The 16,340-nt window shown below is 36.6% G+C and overlaps 1 protein-coding gene across 1 annotated transcript; it reads right to left on the bottom strand.

Moving 5' to 3' along the window:
* Positions 1–541: 541 nt before the first annotated feature.
* LOC137406291 (uncharacterized) lies at positions 542–13,963 on the bottom strand. Its single transcript, XM_068092840.1, has 10 exons — positions 13,860–13,963; positions 13,414–13,532; positions 12,356–12,485; positions 11,318–11,444; positions 6,409–6,527; positions 5,687–5,984; positions 4,238–4,320; positions 3,232–3,498; positions 2,285–2,446; positions 542–952 (listed from the first exon to the last, which is right to left on the bottom strand). Exons 1-10 carry the CDS (start codon positions 13,906–13,908, stop codon positions 765–767), a joined length of 1,542 nt encoding a protein of 513 aa, XP_067948941.1. The 5' UTR covers positions 13,909–13,963; the 3' UTR covers positions 542–764.
* Between the last annotated feature and the right edge of the window lie 2,377 nt (positions 13,964–16,340).

Raw genomic sequence — 16,340 nt, 5'->3', positions numbered from 1 at the left:
TTTTACTGATTATTATTTTATTACTATTTCATTAGTTTTCAAATTTAGATTTTCATATTAGTTTCTTTATATCTCTACTAATTAACGTGTCTGTTAGTTTCTATGAATGCTGCTATGCCTTTCTACATTTTGTCCAAACTTTACCAGTATTTTGCTCTGTGTCTTCTGCCAGGTCTCTCAAAATACTTGTTGCTCTGTGCCTTCTGCCAGGTCTCCCAAACTACTTGGACGATCAGTTGTAAGCTGCCAGGTCTCCCAAACTACTTGGACGATCAGTTGTAAGCTGCCAAGTCTCCCAAACTACTTGGACGATCAGTTGTAAGCTGCCAAGTCTCCCAAACTACTTGGACGATCAGTTGTAAGCTGCCAGGTCTCCCAAACTACTTGGACGATCAGTTGTAAGCTGCCAGGTCTCCCAAACTACTTGGACGATCAGTTGTAAGCTGCCAGGTCTCCCAAACTACTTGGACGATCAGTTGTAAGATAAATGGTGACAAAGACTGAATGGTAAAGTCAATACGCCATAATTAGGCCTGTCAAACCAAAAATATATCAACAATTTATTGAAGTAGATGATCCATAGGAAAATACAATACTATGCTTACTATCTTCAGCAGGTGCATTACTTGTGTAAACAAAAATCAACAGCTTATAACAAAAAACAACATATAAAATCTATAGTAAATTCTCTGTACACAATCACAAAAAAACCTAAACTAAAATGAAAAACTGATTTGTTTTCTAAGAGAACATAACCAGTTATTTTAGTTCCGCCACCGGTCAGGTGACCCAGTCTTGGTCATCTGGAGGAGTTGGTTTATCTTGTGTCTTTGTAGTTCATCCTTTTCTCTGTGCGCCTCGTACAGTGATTTAGCCTGTTGCTGCTCCCTAAGTAGCGTGTCAAGGAAGGCTTTGTTGTACACACTAGTTCTCAGTCGCTCCCCCAAAGCATCTATGCAACACAAACCTTTATTATCAGTTTGGAGAAGCTCTAAATGAGATGGTTTGAGGTGACAAACCTCAGAAAGTAATACATTTACTAAGATTTCATACAGCACTAGCATAGTGACACACCCCCATATGTGGCACTGCAATATCATCATGTGAACAGTTGTGTCACCCCCATTCTGATCTGATTCAGTGCCACTGTTTGAAAGCGAAACACTCGTGCAGTGTGCCATCTTTATGCCGTGGAAAGGCCTTAGTGGCCAACAACGTTGCACTTATGCGTGCGCACAGGTCTTGCTTGACCTTGACATACAGCACAGCCTAACCATCGGTTTACTATAGTGCTCTATGGAAACATGATCTGTTTGTCAGCCCAACACAGAGCTTCAGCACTGGCGCACCCTGGTGTCGCTACTCTGCAAGGAAACTTACCAATAATACCGCATCTATTGGCTTTTTATTTATTTCGGAAACTACGGGATAAGTTTTTAAAGTAGAATATTTGTCATAGCGGGCACGTGCAATAATTAAAACAGAATAAATGGTAAACTATAACGGAAGTTATCTAACAGAATGTTAGATGATATATATGCTGTAAAATAAAACTACCCCAAAGCATATCTCGCCAGCGCTCTCACAAACTACCCCAGATACATGTGTAGCCACAATAATGATAGGGATTTTTCAAATTTGCTCTCCAAACAAACTGAGCAACTTGAGTGAATGACTAAATTTTTCTGCGCACTAACTTTGTTTACTCTTTTTTTCTTTAGTTAAAAACACGAGTTAATTTTGTTTTGATAACGGTTGGTGCGAGGGTTCCGTCTTATGCTTTCTTTCGTTATATGCACTTCCCATTGGGCTTACTGCATCATAGTCTAAAACTTTAAATGCTATTGTGTGATCATGGGGAGCCTGATGGACTCAGCATTCAACATGAGACTAATCTAGAAAGGAGGCTAAAGAAGCATAGAGGCTAGTCTGGTTTAGAAGTGCAGTCGGTACAGCCACAGCGTTTACTAACAACCAGATGTATAAAGTTCCATAGTCAGGCTCTAAATAGAAGCATAGAGGCTAGTCTGGTTTAGGAGTGCAGTCTGTACAGTCAGGCTATATAGTCCGGCTCTAAATGCATTCCGAAAAACAATAACAAAACTCCTAAATGTTCAATTTTCAACCTGTAATGAGTATCAGCCTTTTGCTATGATCTTAGCCAGTAGCCTGTGGGTCAAGAGCTTGTACAGCTACTAGATCATCATACTGTAGATTCACCTGCTATTCTTTCTCTTAACAGCCATATGTAATATATGTATTAGGTTTTGGAGCACCTGCATACCTAAGTCAGCAAGCAAATCCTCCTGATGCTGAAGCACTGAGTCCATGAATGACTGGATGTCTGATTTCATGCTACTCAATGCATCTTGTAGGCTTTGTGTGTCTTCCTCTGAGATGACCTGTAGCTTTTTATCTGTATCTGAGTCAATGCTTGGCATGTCACCTAAAATACATTCTGAGTATAAAATATATTTTATAAGAAAAGGTATGATGCGTCAAGCGTATCGACACACTGACTTGTAGAATTGCTGATTTGCAGAATAGTAGTGGTGTCTGTTATTTTTATGAAAGTTATTTCTATGAAAGTGAGATCTATCAAAAAGCAGAGACAAAATACCTGGAAGTATTCGAGGCCTCTTGAAAGAAATAAATGTACAAAAGTGTTGCCTATCTATCAGTACAGCACTTGTATATTTAAAAACACCTATTGAATATAATACTAATAATAATAATACTAATATTAATATGATACTTTATACATCTTTTAAGATAATTATCTTATATCAAATATGTTATCTCTATATAAATTGTCTGTATATACATTCATACGTATATACAAACAAAATGTATTTTCTGCATATGTATTGTATTGTATATGATACAAATATATCTGTAAAAAGACGAGATATCTATAAAATCATTTAATGTATAAAGAAAATGAGATATTTTAAAAGGCATCTGATATCATGTCATATGCATGGCAATCTGCAAAAACATAAGTATCAGCAAAACATGAACTATCTGCAAAACATAAACTACCTGTATAACATGAACTATCTGTATAGCATGAGCTATCTGTAAAACATGAACTATCTGTATAACATGAACTATCTGTATAACATGAACTATCTGTAAAGATGTATGACATAAAAACAAACGCCCAATATTTCAAAACAAGCGTTTATAAAGAATGAGTTATCTTCTCTTTCTAAGCTTAGCAGTACTCACAAGAAAGTTTTCTGGTTCTATTTTCAGTCAATTCATCTTCTTCTCTGCATTTCAGTCTGCTTTCTGTTGGGGCAGAAAAATACTTTTCAGCAAGAGAACTTTCTTCTGGCTCTCTTGGAGAAGAGGGAGGAGGCGTTGGCATGGCGTGATGCCTAAGTTCATGACTTTTAATTTCTGGTGAAGCGTGTGGCACATCATCCACGTTGAGATCTTCACTGCAACAACTTCTTACGGATGGAGAATATTGTACACGACTATCATTGACATCTACAGCAGATAATAAGTAAGTAAGTAAGTCAGTAAACAAGTAAGTACATCTGCACTTTGAATAAAATAATATGCATTGTGATTTTGCAGATCTAAGCAAGTTCTACCCTGATCAGATGACTATGATGCCTCACTGTAGTAGTTCCGACTCTCACCATGTCTGTTTAAAAGCACAGATAGTTGCTAAAGCTCTTTTTTAAATTCAAATGTTACATGTTTTATTGCAATGGCAGAAAGATTTCAAACATTAGGAGGCCTCTTCTTGCAAATCTTTTTGATCATTTTTTAGTCCTAACATGCCAAAATGAATTTAGCACACTTTTTAGTGCATTCAATTTTTCAAACAGCTCTGTATCTGAATGGCTCATATCATATCTATGGCCTGTTGCTTTAAAAATGCATAACAATGTCAAAGCTCATTTGTTTGGAGTTGTCTTTTTCTTATACAATGGCATTCCTAGCCATTTCAGCAGTGTTGCATTTTTATGATGCTAAGATAGTGTGACTAATCATTAGCGCGTAAGTATGTTACTCAATTGTAAAACTTATGCCCAAAAATGTATAAAATGGACTACTTGATAGTGCTTGTTATGTTATACTTCCACTACTATATACTATTATTTTACTTTGGTAAGTAATCTGGTTTTACTTATACTCTAAAAAATTGTAGATTATTGGCTAAAATTTTGATTGGCAAAATGTAAAGAATGAAATTATGCCAAAGAAGATGCTGCCTTACCTATGTTATTATATATGACACCTCTAGACAAGTCACTGTTGTGTGGGGAGAGACGTTGCACTGTGCTATGGACTGGCAATGGTCTGCAACAAACGAAAAACATCTGCTAGATCATGTCATTATCTGCGGGTACATCAAAAGCCTTTCGTCATTTGAACATCTCACTATATCTCACACTATATTACTTCTTATCACAGCTCCTGGGATAGGCAATTAGCCGTCACAGATACATCATACATCATGCACTCTCTCTGGCGCCAGTCTGTCTAGCCCTATCAATGGTAAACAGTTAAATGAAAAAGATTCCAAACTTTATAGAATGAGTTTTGCAAGAGGCCTCACTAACCACCCGCTGTCTTTATTTCCATGTAGTACTCAGGCTCTATCTATCATGTGGCAAAAATTTTATCAAATGAATTATTGACAACTAGAAAAAATTGTATTCGTAACCAGCAGGGGTGGAAAGAGGTAATCAGCTGTAGGGGTAGTTAGATGAACCTTTGCAGATGCGCTGCCAATGCTGACTATAACAAAATTCATCTTAAATATTTTTGATACAATCCAAGAAGAGACACACCACTTACTGCGATATCCTACAACAGTTTATCAACACAATTCCTTCAAAGGTATAACAACATCATGCTATCATCTTCTCCGCCCTTCATGCTTCGATCTGCTTTATCTCAAAACAAATGGGTTTCACTCATTTAACAGCATGTGTGTTCTTGATACGACACACCAGATGCATATTTACTCGCCCAACTCGAGTGATAAAAAATGGAAAGCTAATGGAACGATAAGCTAAGGATGACTTTGGGCAGGTGTGCGTGATACACCGCCGCCTCCTCTTTTGCCTCCTCTTTTCCATATCTTTCTAACTCGCTACACAAATAGTGAAAATGAAAATCTATTGCAATGTTAAGTTATTTTGAAATCTTTACTTACTAGATAACCGCACCTTCAAGTCTCGACAATATCGAAATGACGACCAAAACTGACATTGTTTGCTGACCCATATCAGACAACTATAATTACTGTTTGTGTTCAAGTGCTCCTGTGTGTGAGCATTCCCTCGATGACGGAGCATGACGTCTGCTTATCCAGAAGAGGCTGTGTGCATGTTTTTTAAAAGCTTTGTTGTACAAACATTGGCTCTGTGATCCTGGCTGGGCATGTCTGAGTCCAGCGGCAAAGGGACCTCGATGACTAAAGACATGCCCAGTTGTAAAGAGCAATTTGAGGTTGGATTGTCAAGCTTGTCACCACGAGTGGTATTTTATGGGAATCGAACACCAACCTTATGTTTGCAGATCAGGCCTCTAGACCACTAGGCCTCTTGACCACAAGCCCTAGTGGTCAAGTACTGGTTCTCAGGTCATGTAAATCAGAAAATCCCTCTTTTAGTTGTACAGATTAAAGCTGACCAGAAAGGTATGAACAGGTACTCACTGTGTGTTAGTATGAACGGCATCCGTACCAGGCCTGGCCTTTGGACTCATCGGTCCGTGAAGAACTGAAGGTGTATAATTGTTGTCTATTGCCTGAACTCTAGGATTATGAAATGGCAGTGATGGAGGAATAACTCCTTGTTTTGCACGAAAACTGGACTGAATATGATTGGCTAAGGCCATCTGAACAGCTGCCTGGTGCATCATGTTTATCTGGTAAGGGGAGACAAATGGCATTCCTGGAATAGGCAGTGGAGGGTAGGAAACAGGTGGTGCTGCAGTGTTGGCAGGTTTCAAATCTACAATATTGTAGCAGAAATAAAATTAGATTTTCACCATTAATAAAAACAAAAAAGTTTAAGTTTTTCCACGCATACATAAAGATGAGCGCAGTGAGCACGTTTGCTATAAGATAGAATCCACTCTGTTTTCCATCAGCTGCTGGTGCTTTTAACTGGAGATATTATCGACCAAAACTCATACAAAACCTTCTAAAGGCAGCAAGTAAGAAATATCACTAATTTTTCTAAATGCATATACATATTCATATCGATACCAACATTTTAATAGCAAGGGTAGAAATCACATAAAATAACTTTGCTGAGATCAACTATTTCAATTGGACATTTTATTTAAGATCTACTTAAACCTTATACATCTCTATGAATAATTCTCTGCTTTCTATTAATTAGAAACATTGCAGCTTGCAAAGCTAGGATTTACCATCAAACGGAAACACGCTTGAGTCGACTTGCGACCTCCTCATCTGCTTGTTAGGAGAAATTTCTGAGTCTGTTGATGGGTAAAAGCTGCTTCTCTTGGGTGGTCTGCCGGGTCTGGCACTGCGATAAGAAATGAGACACTGGCAATAGAGATTACATGAAGCACCTGTTAGTACTTGTCACAGACATCTAAAGCAAAAATTCAGTAGGCTATGTTTTCTTCCTTTGCTATTTAAGTGATGGAACAACACTAGGCCGGTCAACGCTAACCCAAGCGGTGACATCACACCGGTGACATCACACCGCAAATGGGATGCTATGAATGATTGCTAGTAGTTGCACATGTAAAGCAATTACATGTTATAAAATGTGATAAAGTAAGTGTTGTCTGTTGACAGTTGATAGTGACCAAAAGCGGTTTTCTGTCATCTTGTAAAGAGATAGTCGCTTTATCTTAACGAAACTTTTGCTTACTGTATGAAGCTCTTAAAATGCTCTCTAGTGTGTGAAACGATTTGTTTTCTTAACATGCGAAGGCTCTATCAGCTCTAATTGTGGTTTGATAAGAGATTCGACCTGCCCACGGTTGCAAAGGGCGCAACAGAGAAGAATATATTCTTGGTTCCATCTCAATTGATCAGCAGAGAATAAAAGCTATATTCGAGTGTCTCCTCCGCATGCGTAATGAATCGAACTGGCAACAGACGCAAAATACCCTCTGCTCGAGTATTAACTTTGCTATCTCCTTTTCATCGTCGCAGAAGTTTGATATGTAGCGACAGTAATCATTTTATCAGTAATCCTTTTGCTAACAGATTTTGGAGGATCATAAATTATCAGCATCGGAGTGATATCTGCAGATGACACTAAATACTTGTATGATAACAAGCTGTGAGTGCAAATATACAGCTAGACAAGTAGGCCCTTCACAGTTATAAAATGCACATATGTAACTCTTCATAATAAGAAGATAACTCCATACTTTCCAAGTACGGTGTAATAAATTTATAGTGCGAACACTGAAGCTATAAAATAAAAAGGAATGAGAGACAAAAAAAGAGATAGAATGCAAAAATATATTTTCAATCATATTTGCAATTATGGAATCGACTTTGCAGAAAGTAGCAAGAAGTTGTCAAACAATTTTAGCTTTCAAGGTCATTCCAGGTCAGCTATGTAAATAAAATTTTTGGTAGTTTCTGCCAGGTTCGTTCTTATATTTTCTACATCACCTGAGTTGAAATCTAATATGAGTTTTGTGCTCTTAGTGTTGAAACATTGTCAAAGAGAAGAGAAAAGAAGGGGAATAATAAACATAACCGTAAAAACCAGCAGTCAGCGATGAACTGCACTGTGTTGGTACAATTCATTGAGTAAGAGTCTAAGGATTTTATCTGTTGTTGTGCAAGAATTGTGCAGATGCTCTGCTATCAATTCACGAAAGTTCAAAATGATTTGAGGACACTTTAAAAAATAGTTACGGTAAAATGTGTTATTAGTTGCCATGGTTACCACATATACTGGACAAAGTTATAATGATCAATTAATTAATCAGTTCACACAAAAGTTTCAAAACTTATTTTGACAGTTTTAGAAATTTTAAGCATATTCAACATTTAAACAAATTTGCGTTAACAAACTCTGAAGGTTTGTGATATCAACAAGGCATATTGAAAATGAAGAAGTTATGGTGGAGGGTGGCATTGAACACCAGCAAAGTCTTTATATTTATTAATACCTATGATGTCTATGGTGTCTATGGTATCTATGATGCCTATGATATCTATGGTGTCTATGATGTCTATGGTGTTCATATGACTCAAAGGCCAATGGTTTCATTTACATTTATTGATTTTCAGACTGATGATATGGATGTCTGAACAAAAGGCAGAGCTAATAGTATCTTTAAAAAGATATTATTAATGAAACTGAGTACTAATTAGAGTGGAAAAAGAAACCCACTGGTGTATAATAATAGAGATAGATGAAAAAATTAAAGATTGTTTTGAGGTCAATTGTATGCACTTGGGATGATACCATGTGTTGTCGAAGCAACCAACGATCACCTAGATAACAACAACTCTTTTGGCTATTTCATTATAAAGATGGATTAATTGTAATGCTTTTGTTTGTAGACAAGAAATGAGATCCACACTTTTAAAGAAATATTATCGTATAAATGTTTATGTTGACAATTGACATCCATCTTACAGGCATGATTTATTATTATTGTTGGTCTCCGCAAAGCATGAGGTGACCTCTTAACAACCTCTCGACTTTCACACCTTCCTCTCCTCTATTTCAATGCCAATCGTAAGCATTTCTTTCAAGCATAAACAAAAGGTCTCAAAATTCTCAGCTACAATTATAGAGGATCAACTTTCAAACAAATTACTTGACAGATCGGCACAATAACGACCGAATGTACGATAATTTGAGCACGATATGAAATGACCAAACTAATAATTGATAGCAAACATATGATTACCGTCGTGCCCACAAATCAAAGGTATTGTGGTGACACGTCGGTCTTACACTGCCAGGCTAACAATGCTAACACTTGATAGAGAAGAGGTCGAGGTGAAACTGTACTGCGTTGCGCAGGCCATAAGTTTAGATGTGAAGACCGCGAGGTTTAGGAGAGAAATAGTGTGCTGCGGTTAAGAGGACAGTAACAATATGTGTCAATCTTGTTACCATCAGCTCTTCAACTCAAATTTATAGAAACTCGATATAGTTGGCTGGTGAAGAAGAGTAATGATTTCAAGGTGCTAATTACCTTTAGCCTAAGGCTTTGATGGCATGATTCTATGGGCGGTCTGAGCAAAGTCTCACAGCGGTTCTGGCTCTGAGTCTATCTTCATAACTATTATTGCATTATTATCATGATCATCACTTTTAAATAATTTTAATGGTTAAAATTAATTTCTGTAGTAAAAAAAAGGATTTATATATTTTAGGAAGTACGGTTGTCACAAAATAGCATTTTGCTTACTTTGAAGTCGTTTCAAAAACACTTAAAAATAATGAAGTAAAGTTCTCCTTGAGTCGCTTTTGCTGTCGAACTAGAAATTGTTAGCTTTTGCTTTCACTCCTTGCTGACTCGCTGCCAAAGCTATCATACTCTGACCGACTGACTGGTGTCATATTCGATAACTTCTGGCGCCACATATGATGACAAATTTCAAAGTCAGCATGACAAAGTTTAAAAGGGCCACACATTCAAACAAGCACCTTGACACTGGGCTGGTTAGCTTCCTCGCTACATATCGATAAAACACATGATATGCATCTAGCGCATTCCTACATTTATAATAAACAATAAATGGCATTCGAATAAATAAACAATCGGAATAGAAGATAATTATTGCAATAAACATATCTGTCACAAAGGTCACACCCAAAGGTCACACCCTTCGGTCCATTAACCAATGACAAGGAATCTGTTACACAACTGCTCATCGCTATAGTCAGAAAGAATTCAACTACGTAAGTGAATATACTGTAACTCTCTGTGCGGGTCTCACTCTCCCGAATACTCCAAATCAGCAGCAAATTGTCAGACCAGTTATTAGTTAGCATCGAGAAATGAGTAGCATCATATGTCATAGATTCAAACTTGTTAAAAACAGAAGTTCTGTAATGTCATGTTTACTGCACACAGTTTTTTTCTACTGGTTACAGTAACTCAACTGAATCACTTAAAATCAACCTTTGTGAGCTTTTATACCTTTTATCAAAAGAGACACTGTAAGGTACTAAAATCACGGCCTGATTAGACATAATTGAATCAGCATTTGTGTTTAGAAACAATAGCAGTTACGTTTTAATTGACGAATCAACTAAATACAAATATGCTGTTTTGCCTAATGACACTGACTTCACAGATGCTTCTAATCTTTATTGGATGTTGATTTATACATCTTTTTACCTGTACTGGCATTTATATATATATACTGAGATCATACAGAAATATAGTCAGTCTAAAATAGCCTAAGAGAGCTCTCCCTCCCTCCCTCTCTCTCTCCCTCTCTCCCTCTCCCCCTCTCTCCTTCTCTCCCTCTCTCCCTCTCTCCCTCTTTCTCTCTCTCCCCCTCTCTCTCTCTCCCTCTTTCTCTCTCTCCCCCCCTCTCTCTCTATCTCTCTCTCTTTCGCTCTACCTTTCTCTGTCACCCTCACTTGGCAGAAAACTGGTTGTAAAACAGTTGCAGTATTAATTAGATTAGACTTTTCACTCTGTTGACTAAAAAGAGCTGACAACGGCAGCACTGACATCAGCAGCACCGAGTGACAGAATGATTACTTCAAGAAGAGTGTAACTGACATTATCAATTGCCTTCTGAAGTAATCACTTGGAGAATTTTCATAAGCCCTTCCCATTTAAAAGTACCTCAGGCTATATTCATCATAATTATATTTGTCAGCTGTATATGTTTATGACAGCAAATCATGTAATGGTGCTGGAGCGATCTTTTCGACAGCATACCTATCTTTATGAAAAGATAAATGCGATATAAATAAGTATAATTGCTGTTGACATTAACTAATACTCTATAAATCCAAAAGAGATTAAATTTCATTTCTGCTAATTCTCATTTTTACATACTCAGGCCTGTCACATATTTTCTATCAGCTTTGTAATACGAGTCATTGAAACTGCTTAGTTTTTCAAATTCTTTAATAACAACAAATAGAAAGATAGTAGGTTTGGTGCTCAGCTTTGATAGGATTCAATGATACAATCTTGCTCTCTAAATAACATATCTAGATATTCTTTTTAAAACCTCCAAAACAGCCATTTTTCAAAGAATTTATAATTTTTTTGACCAAACATGTTCAACCTACCTGCTGCCAGTTAAATCGACATGCCCATCTACCTGCATCTAGTCTAATAGAACTACCCAACCTACCTGCTGCTTGTGCAGTCCTCAAAAAGCACATCAAATTCGTGGGGGGATATGAGCTTGCATCTATTGACACCTGGTTGGATGGCGGCGACTCCACGCAGGATACGTACCTGCTCCACATTACACACCACTGCAACAACAAACATAAAAATCGAGTAGCAGTTGGCACGAGAACTGTTTATACCAGCAAAAATGTTTGGACAGTCTGTCCATTTTATGTGGTCATTCATTAAAAACACCAGAGAGCACATTGTCCAGTGTCTGCAAGACTACAAAGGCTGCCAACTTTTCTTCCCAAAACATACTCACTGATATCATAGGCAATAGCTATGATATAACAGTAAACTCTTGAAAACTTAAGGTAAATTTTGTAGAACTGAAAATTGAATGAAAGTTGAATCAAACAGCAAGCGATCAAAATTCATGGCTTCACGCTATGTGGCTAGTCTCAGCTTAGCTTTCTATTGGTAGGTTAAGTTGGGGGACTTTCGGAAAAGCACTGACAAGTACCTGCTGTCAGATAATAGCTAATGCTGATGACATTGGCAGCGCAGAAATAAATGGTCATCAGAGAACTAAACTGACCAAACCACTTATAAACATCTGTGTTGAATGAAGGTCAGTGTGTATTACATGAAGCGATGAGAAAATAATCGCTGCAGAAAGCCACTGTCCTGCAAGAACTGCTGCCAAGATAAATGTTCACGTCTCTGCGGTGCACAAGTATACTGGTGTCCGCTTGAGTGAAAATTCCACAACACATGGCAGACACTGTATAACATGATATATCCAGCAGTGAATTTAATTTATGGGCATTTGGCTCTTTCTTCTTTTCTTGCTCATCTCTTTTCACACCACCCTTCACCTAGCCTTGTTTCTTAGTCTATTAGCAAACTTAGTAAAAAGCACTTTCACAACCTTGACAAAGCCTAGTTTTTGACAATTGCGCAGGACTCATTGCTGACGTGAACACTAAAACATCAAACTAGAAAAGCTACAATCAAATAAATAATAAAATGTCAAGTTGGAGTCGCTACACACCTGGTGTTATCTCGAGTCTTTTCAGCTTTGTGTAGACTGTATGAAGCCCTCCAACTAAATGCTTGAGAAAAATCTCAAAAGCCTGTGGAAGGCAAATCAACTGCCTCCCATCTACATTGAAGCTCGCCACCTGATCAAACAAGACAAATCAACAATACCATTACAAGAAATTATACAATAATGCTATTGCGAGCATTCATTGTGTTAAAATAAGTTGATGTTATTGCAGAGCGCTTGCTGATGGTTTATTAAATTACAAATATTTATTACCATAAATGCTCTTGAATATTAATAATTTATTTAAATTATTTTAAGCTTTGAAAAAGCTTTATGCAAAATCCATATCACAATAGAAAAAATTAATTTTTAAATGTGATATGAATAAAAACTTAATTAGAGTATCATAATATAATAATAGAAACTAACATTAGACAAACCACCTATTTAAATACAATGATCCATTTGTTATCAAATGAATGATTGTAGAATTTGGTATACAAATATATAAAATTTATTTATAATCTGAATAAAGCCTATTATGTAAGCTAATCGCGCATTAACTAAAACGTGTATCAGCAATAACAATGGCTGTGCACACAGATCTATTTCACTTTGGTAGTTTAAATTGCATTGTTTTGCATTTAGTGGGCATTAGCATGCTGATATGAACATGTTGCATATGTTACGGAGTTGATAATAACTCTCCCCACTATTTTATTAATTGAACCAAAGGCTAAAATCTTTGGTATTCGGTTCACATAGTTTAATAGTGCATAAAAAAGATATAACCCAGGCTTCAGTCAGATGTAAATAAAAAACCACAAGAGTATTTATAGCTAGGGATAATATTTCAATTGGCAGACGTTTAAGTTTATGGAGAGATTTTGCAGAATAAAAAGTGCGTCTTATAATTAGTCTTTTAGGTAAGTCTCTTAAAAAGTAAGATGTACGATACCTTGGATTGAAACATGGATGAAGAAAATCCTATAAAAATATGAACATTTAAAAATGCTGACACACTCTATGCTGCACAGATGCTGCTGTATAGGCTGCCTTACCCTGCGTGAGCGATAGTCAACCATTTCACAAACGTTGTTTTCTGGCTTGTTCTCAACATGAGGAGACGTTTGATACCCTGATCTTTCCGACTTTGTTCCTTGAGCTTTGTGCTCTCCAACTGCTAGATTACGCATTCGCAATAAATACAATCATATGTGAATCTTTGATCAATCATTTCAAATTTTATCCCAACGTAATATGTCAGAGCAATAGAATGTTTACTGATATTAATAAAAGAAATATTTAAAAACAGTACAAACTGGAAGAGATACGCTTGAGATATTTTTCATTATCTGCTAGTTTTGAAAATACTGCCTCAGGAATTTAACTGAGATATTTGCTGGTTTCTACAATGATAGTGAGAAACTCCAGATAAATGCTTCGAAGATTGGTTACAGAAACGCATTAACATCAGCTCCATAAAAAGCTGTAAAAAAAATCTTACCAGCATGAAGGGGGTCAGCTGATGCGGGAGGTAAAACTAAGTCCATCATTTCCCTCAGAATATCTCGAAATGCACAGAAGCAGATGGAAGAAAGCCAATGTGTGATTATCTAAAGTGACCACTTATGTTGAACAACTCGAAGTCGTGATAAAACAGCAAAATAGTATCACTAGTAGATCTGTCAGCCAATCAAATGTGCCCTCCAGGTAATCACATTGTCTTATTGGATGCTAAGAATGTACAAGCCTCTTGAGCCAATGCATCAATTTGACCCACTATTGGCATATTGTGCGTCGCTCATGCTATCTGTAGACGATCAGCACTCAGAGCATTGCTGTGTTATTTTTGAAAACTTATATTGTTAAAATATGATTTCGGTCATTATCTATGTTAATAAATTTCACCTTGTCATTGTGCAATTGTGTCTGTTAGTCCACGTAAATGCTTTGCGTTTCCACAATTCTTTGCCAATTTCATCCAAACTTGACTCGAATATGCTCCGTGCCTCTTGCCAGGTCGCTAGAATATTTAATTTCGAAACTTCATTTGGTTCCCGAGAACCAGCCTCCTAAACATCCACCTGCTGACTATCTGATTAAAAGTGAGAGCAACCTCGAGCAGATGAGAAGTAGGAAAAAAGGAGAATTTGTTTACAGATTAACCCACTTGCCCTTTATGTGTGGCTAGCTAATACAGTTATTCTACACAATAAATTGTTTCAAATGAGAAACTTAACTGCTCGTCTAAGCAAGTAGTTATTGCTAAGTATTGATCATATGGATTTAGTCTTAATTAATACATTTAAATATTGAAATGTTTCATACCGCACAACAGTTTCCACTAAATATGTTAAAAGAACCCCTTTCTTTCCTAGTACAACATAATGAGTTTTACGCAAACAAAATAACTTTTACTTGTTCTGTCAGCTGAACAACCAACTACCCCTGGTTTATCATAAAATTGAGAAAATTGGAAGAAATGTGTTGGTATTTCTGCTGACAATACAAGCATTACAACCTACAATATTGCTTTAACTTGCCATTTTCTAGCCCCGTATCTCACAGCCCATGAACATATATGTAGATTGATAATTGAATGAAATATTATACTTTACTATGAAAAAAATATAAGAAGTCTTCACCAGCAGAGCAAACTTTTCCTAGCTTATTGTAATTCTGAAACTAGAACTGAGCAGATCTGTTCTACAGCGGCGTTTACTAGGGAATCTGCAAATCATTGACAGCAGACAAATAGAGGGTTTGTGCCAAGTTCTGATAGGTCATAGTGGAATACAATATATTTGGCATGCTCGCTATGGCTGCCTGGTAGGCCCACATTACACTCCCATAACCGGTTGACTATTACCCCAGCCAGGGTCAAGGGAGAGCTAAGCTATTATGAACTAAAAGAAAACAAGGAATAAAATAGGTGTGCTATAAATAACTTTTGAGCGTCTGCTATCCTGACTACAAAATTTAATAAAGCGTAAAACAAATAGATATAAATCTATTACAATTAACAAAAGCTAATTTATATTCGCATAATTTAATTGAAATTTTTGTGAGGAGATATGATTTTGACTATTGTTATAGAACCCTGGAATGACCAGACGAACACAAACAAACCTTATCAATTGAAAGTTAAATACTTTGTCACCAAACAACTAATGTTGCTATTATTTACTGCGTTAGTGATAAGCACTTTTGGTTAGACGCTGACCACAGCACACAAATGATAGCAGTATATATATTAGACGTCTTTTGTTATGCACCGTAATTACATGAGGCTTTCTAAACAGTATCCTTAATAAATTAACTGCTCTTGATAAGAGATGATTTCAATCAATGCCTACCACATCATACAAACAATTACTACTCTACGGCCATTCCAGCAACCGCCTCAGCCTGTCATTAATATTTCAATAAACCACTCGTGAAAATCGTAATCATGCTTTTCGCGTCATGTATACTGATTGCTAATTGCTGCCTCCACTCATACTTTGACAGGTTTTTAATTGAATGAATTTAGAAACAGCAACATTTAATTATTTTGTATGTCATGCGCGAGTTATTGGCATCTTCATCTGACTTTCCATACAGACCCTATTTGCGAAGGCAAGCCAAATAGTTCAAACTGCTTATCAATATAATAACATTGTTTGCAATGTTTATGAGACACAACATAGTTCCTGGCTATTGGCACCAGCTCTAATAGACATGAATTTCTTCTGACCTTGAGTAGACCGAACTAGCAAGAAAAAGCCAATTAAACACATGTGCATTCAGCCAGATGATTTCCTGACATCTAAATATACTCGATTGCATACCGTGTGTACCTTAAGGCAATATTGACAATTATTATAGAAATGTAGAATCACATATTTCTATCTCAATATTTAAGTCTCAATATTTATTTTATTGTCTTCATATGAAATTGCCTGAAAGAAAACATAGTAGAGTATAAGAAAATTTTTCTACCACA

This window comes from Watersipora subatra, chromosome 10 (genome assembly GCF_963576615.1).
Source record: "Watersipora subatra chromosome 10, tzWatSuba1.1, whole genome shotgun sequence".
NCBI lineage: Eukaryota > Metazoa > Bryozoa > Gymnolaemata > Cheilostomatida > Watersiporidae > Watersipora > Watersipora subatra.
Note: the sequence above shows the minus strand (reverse complement) of the source record. Positions and strands in the feature narration are given on the sequence as shown.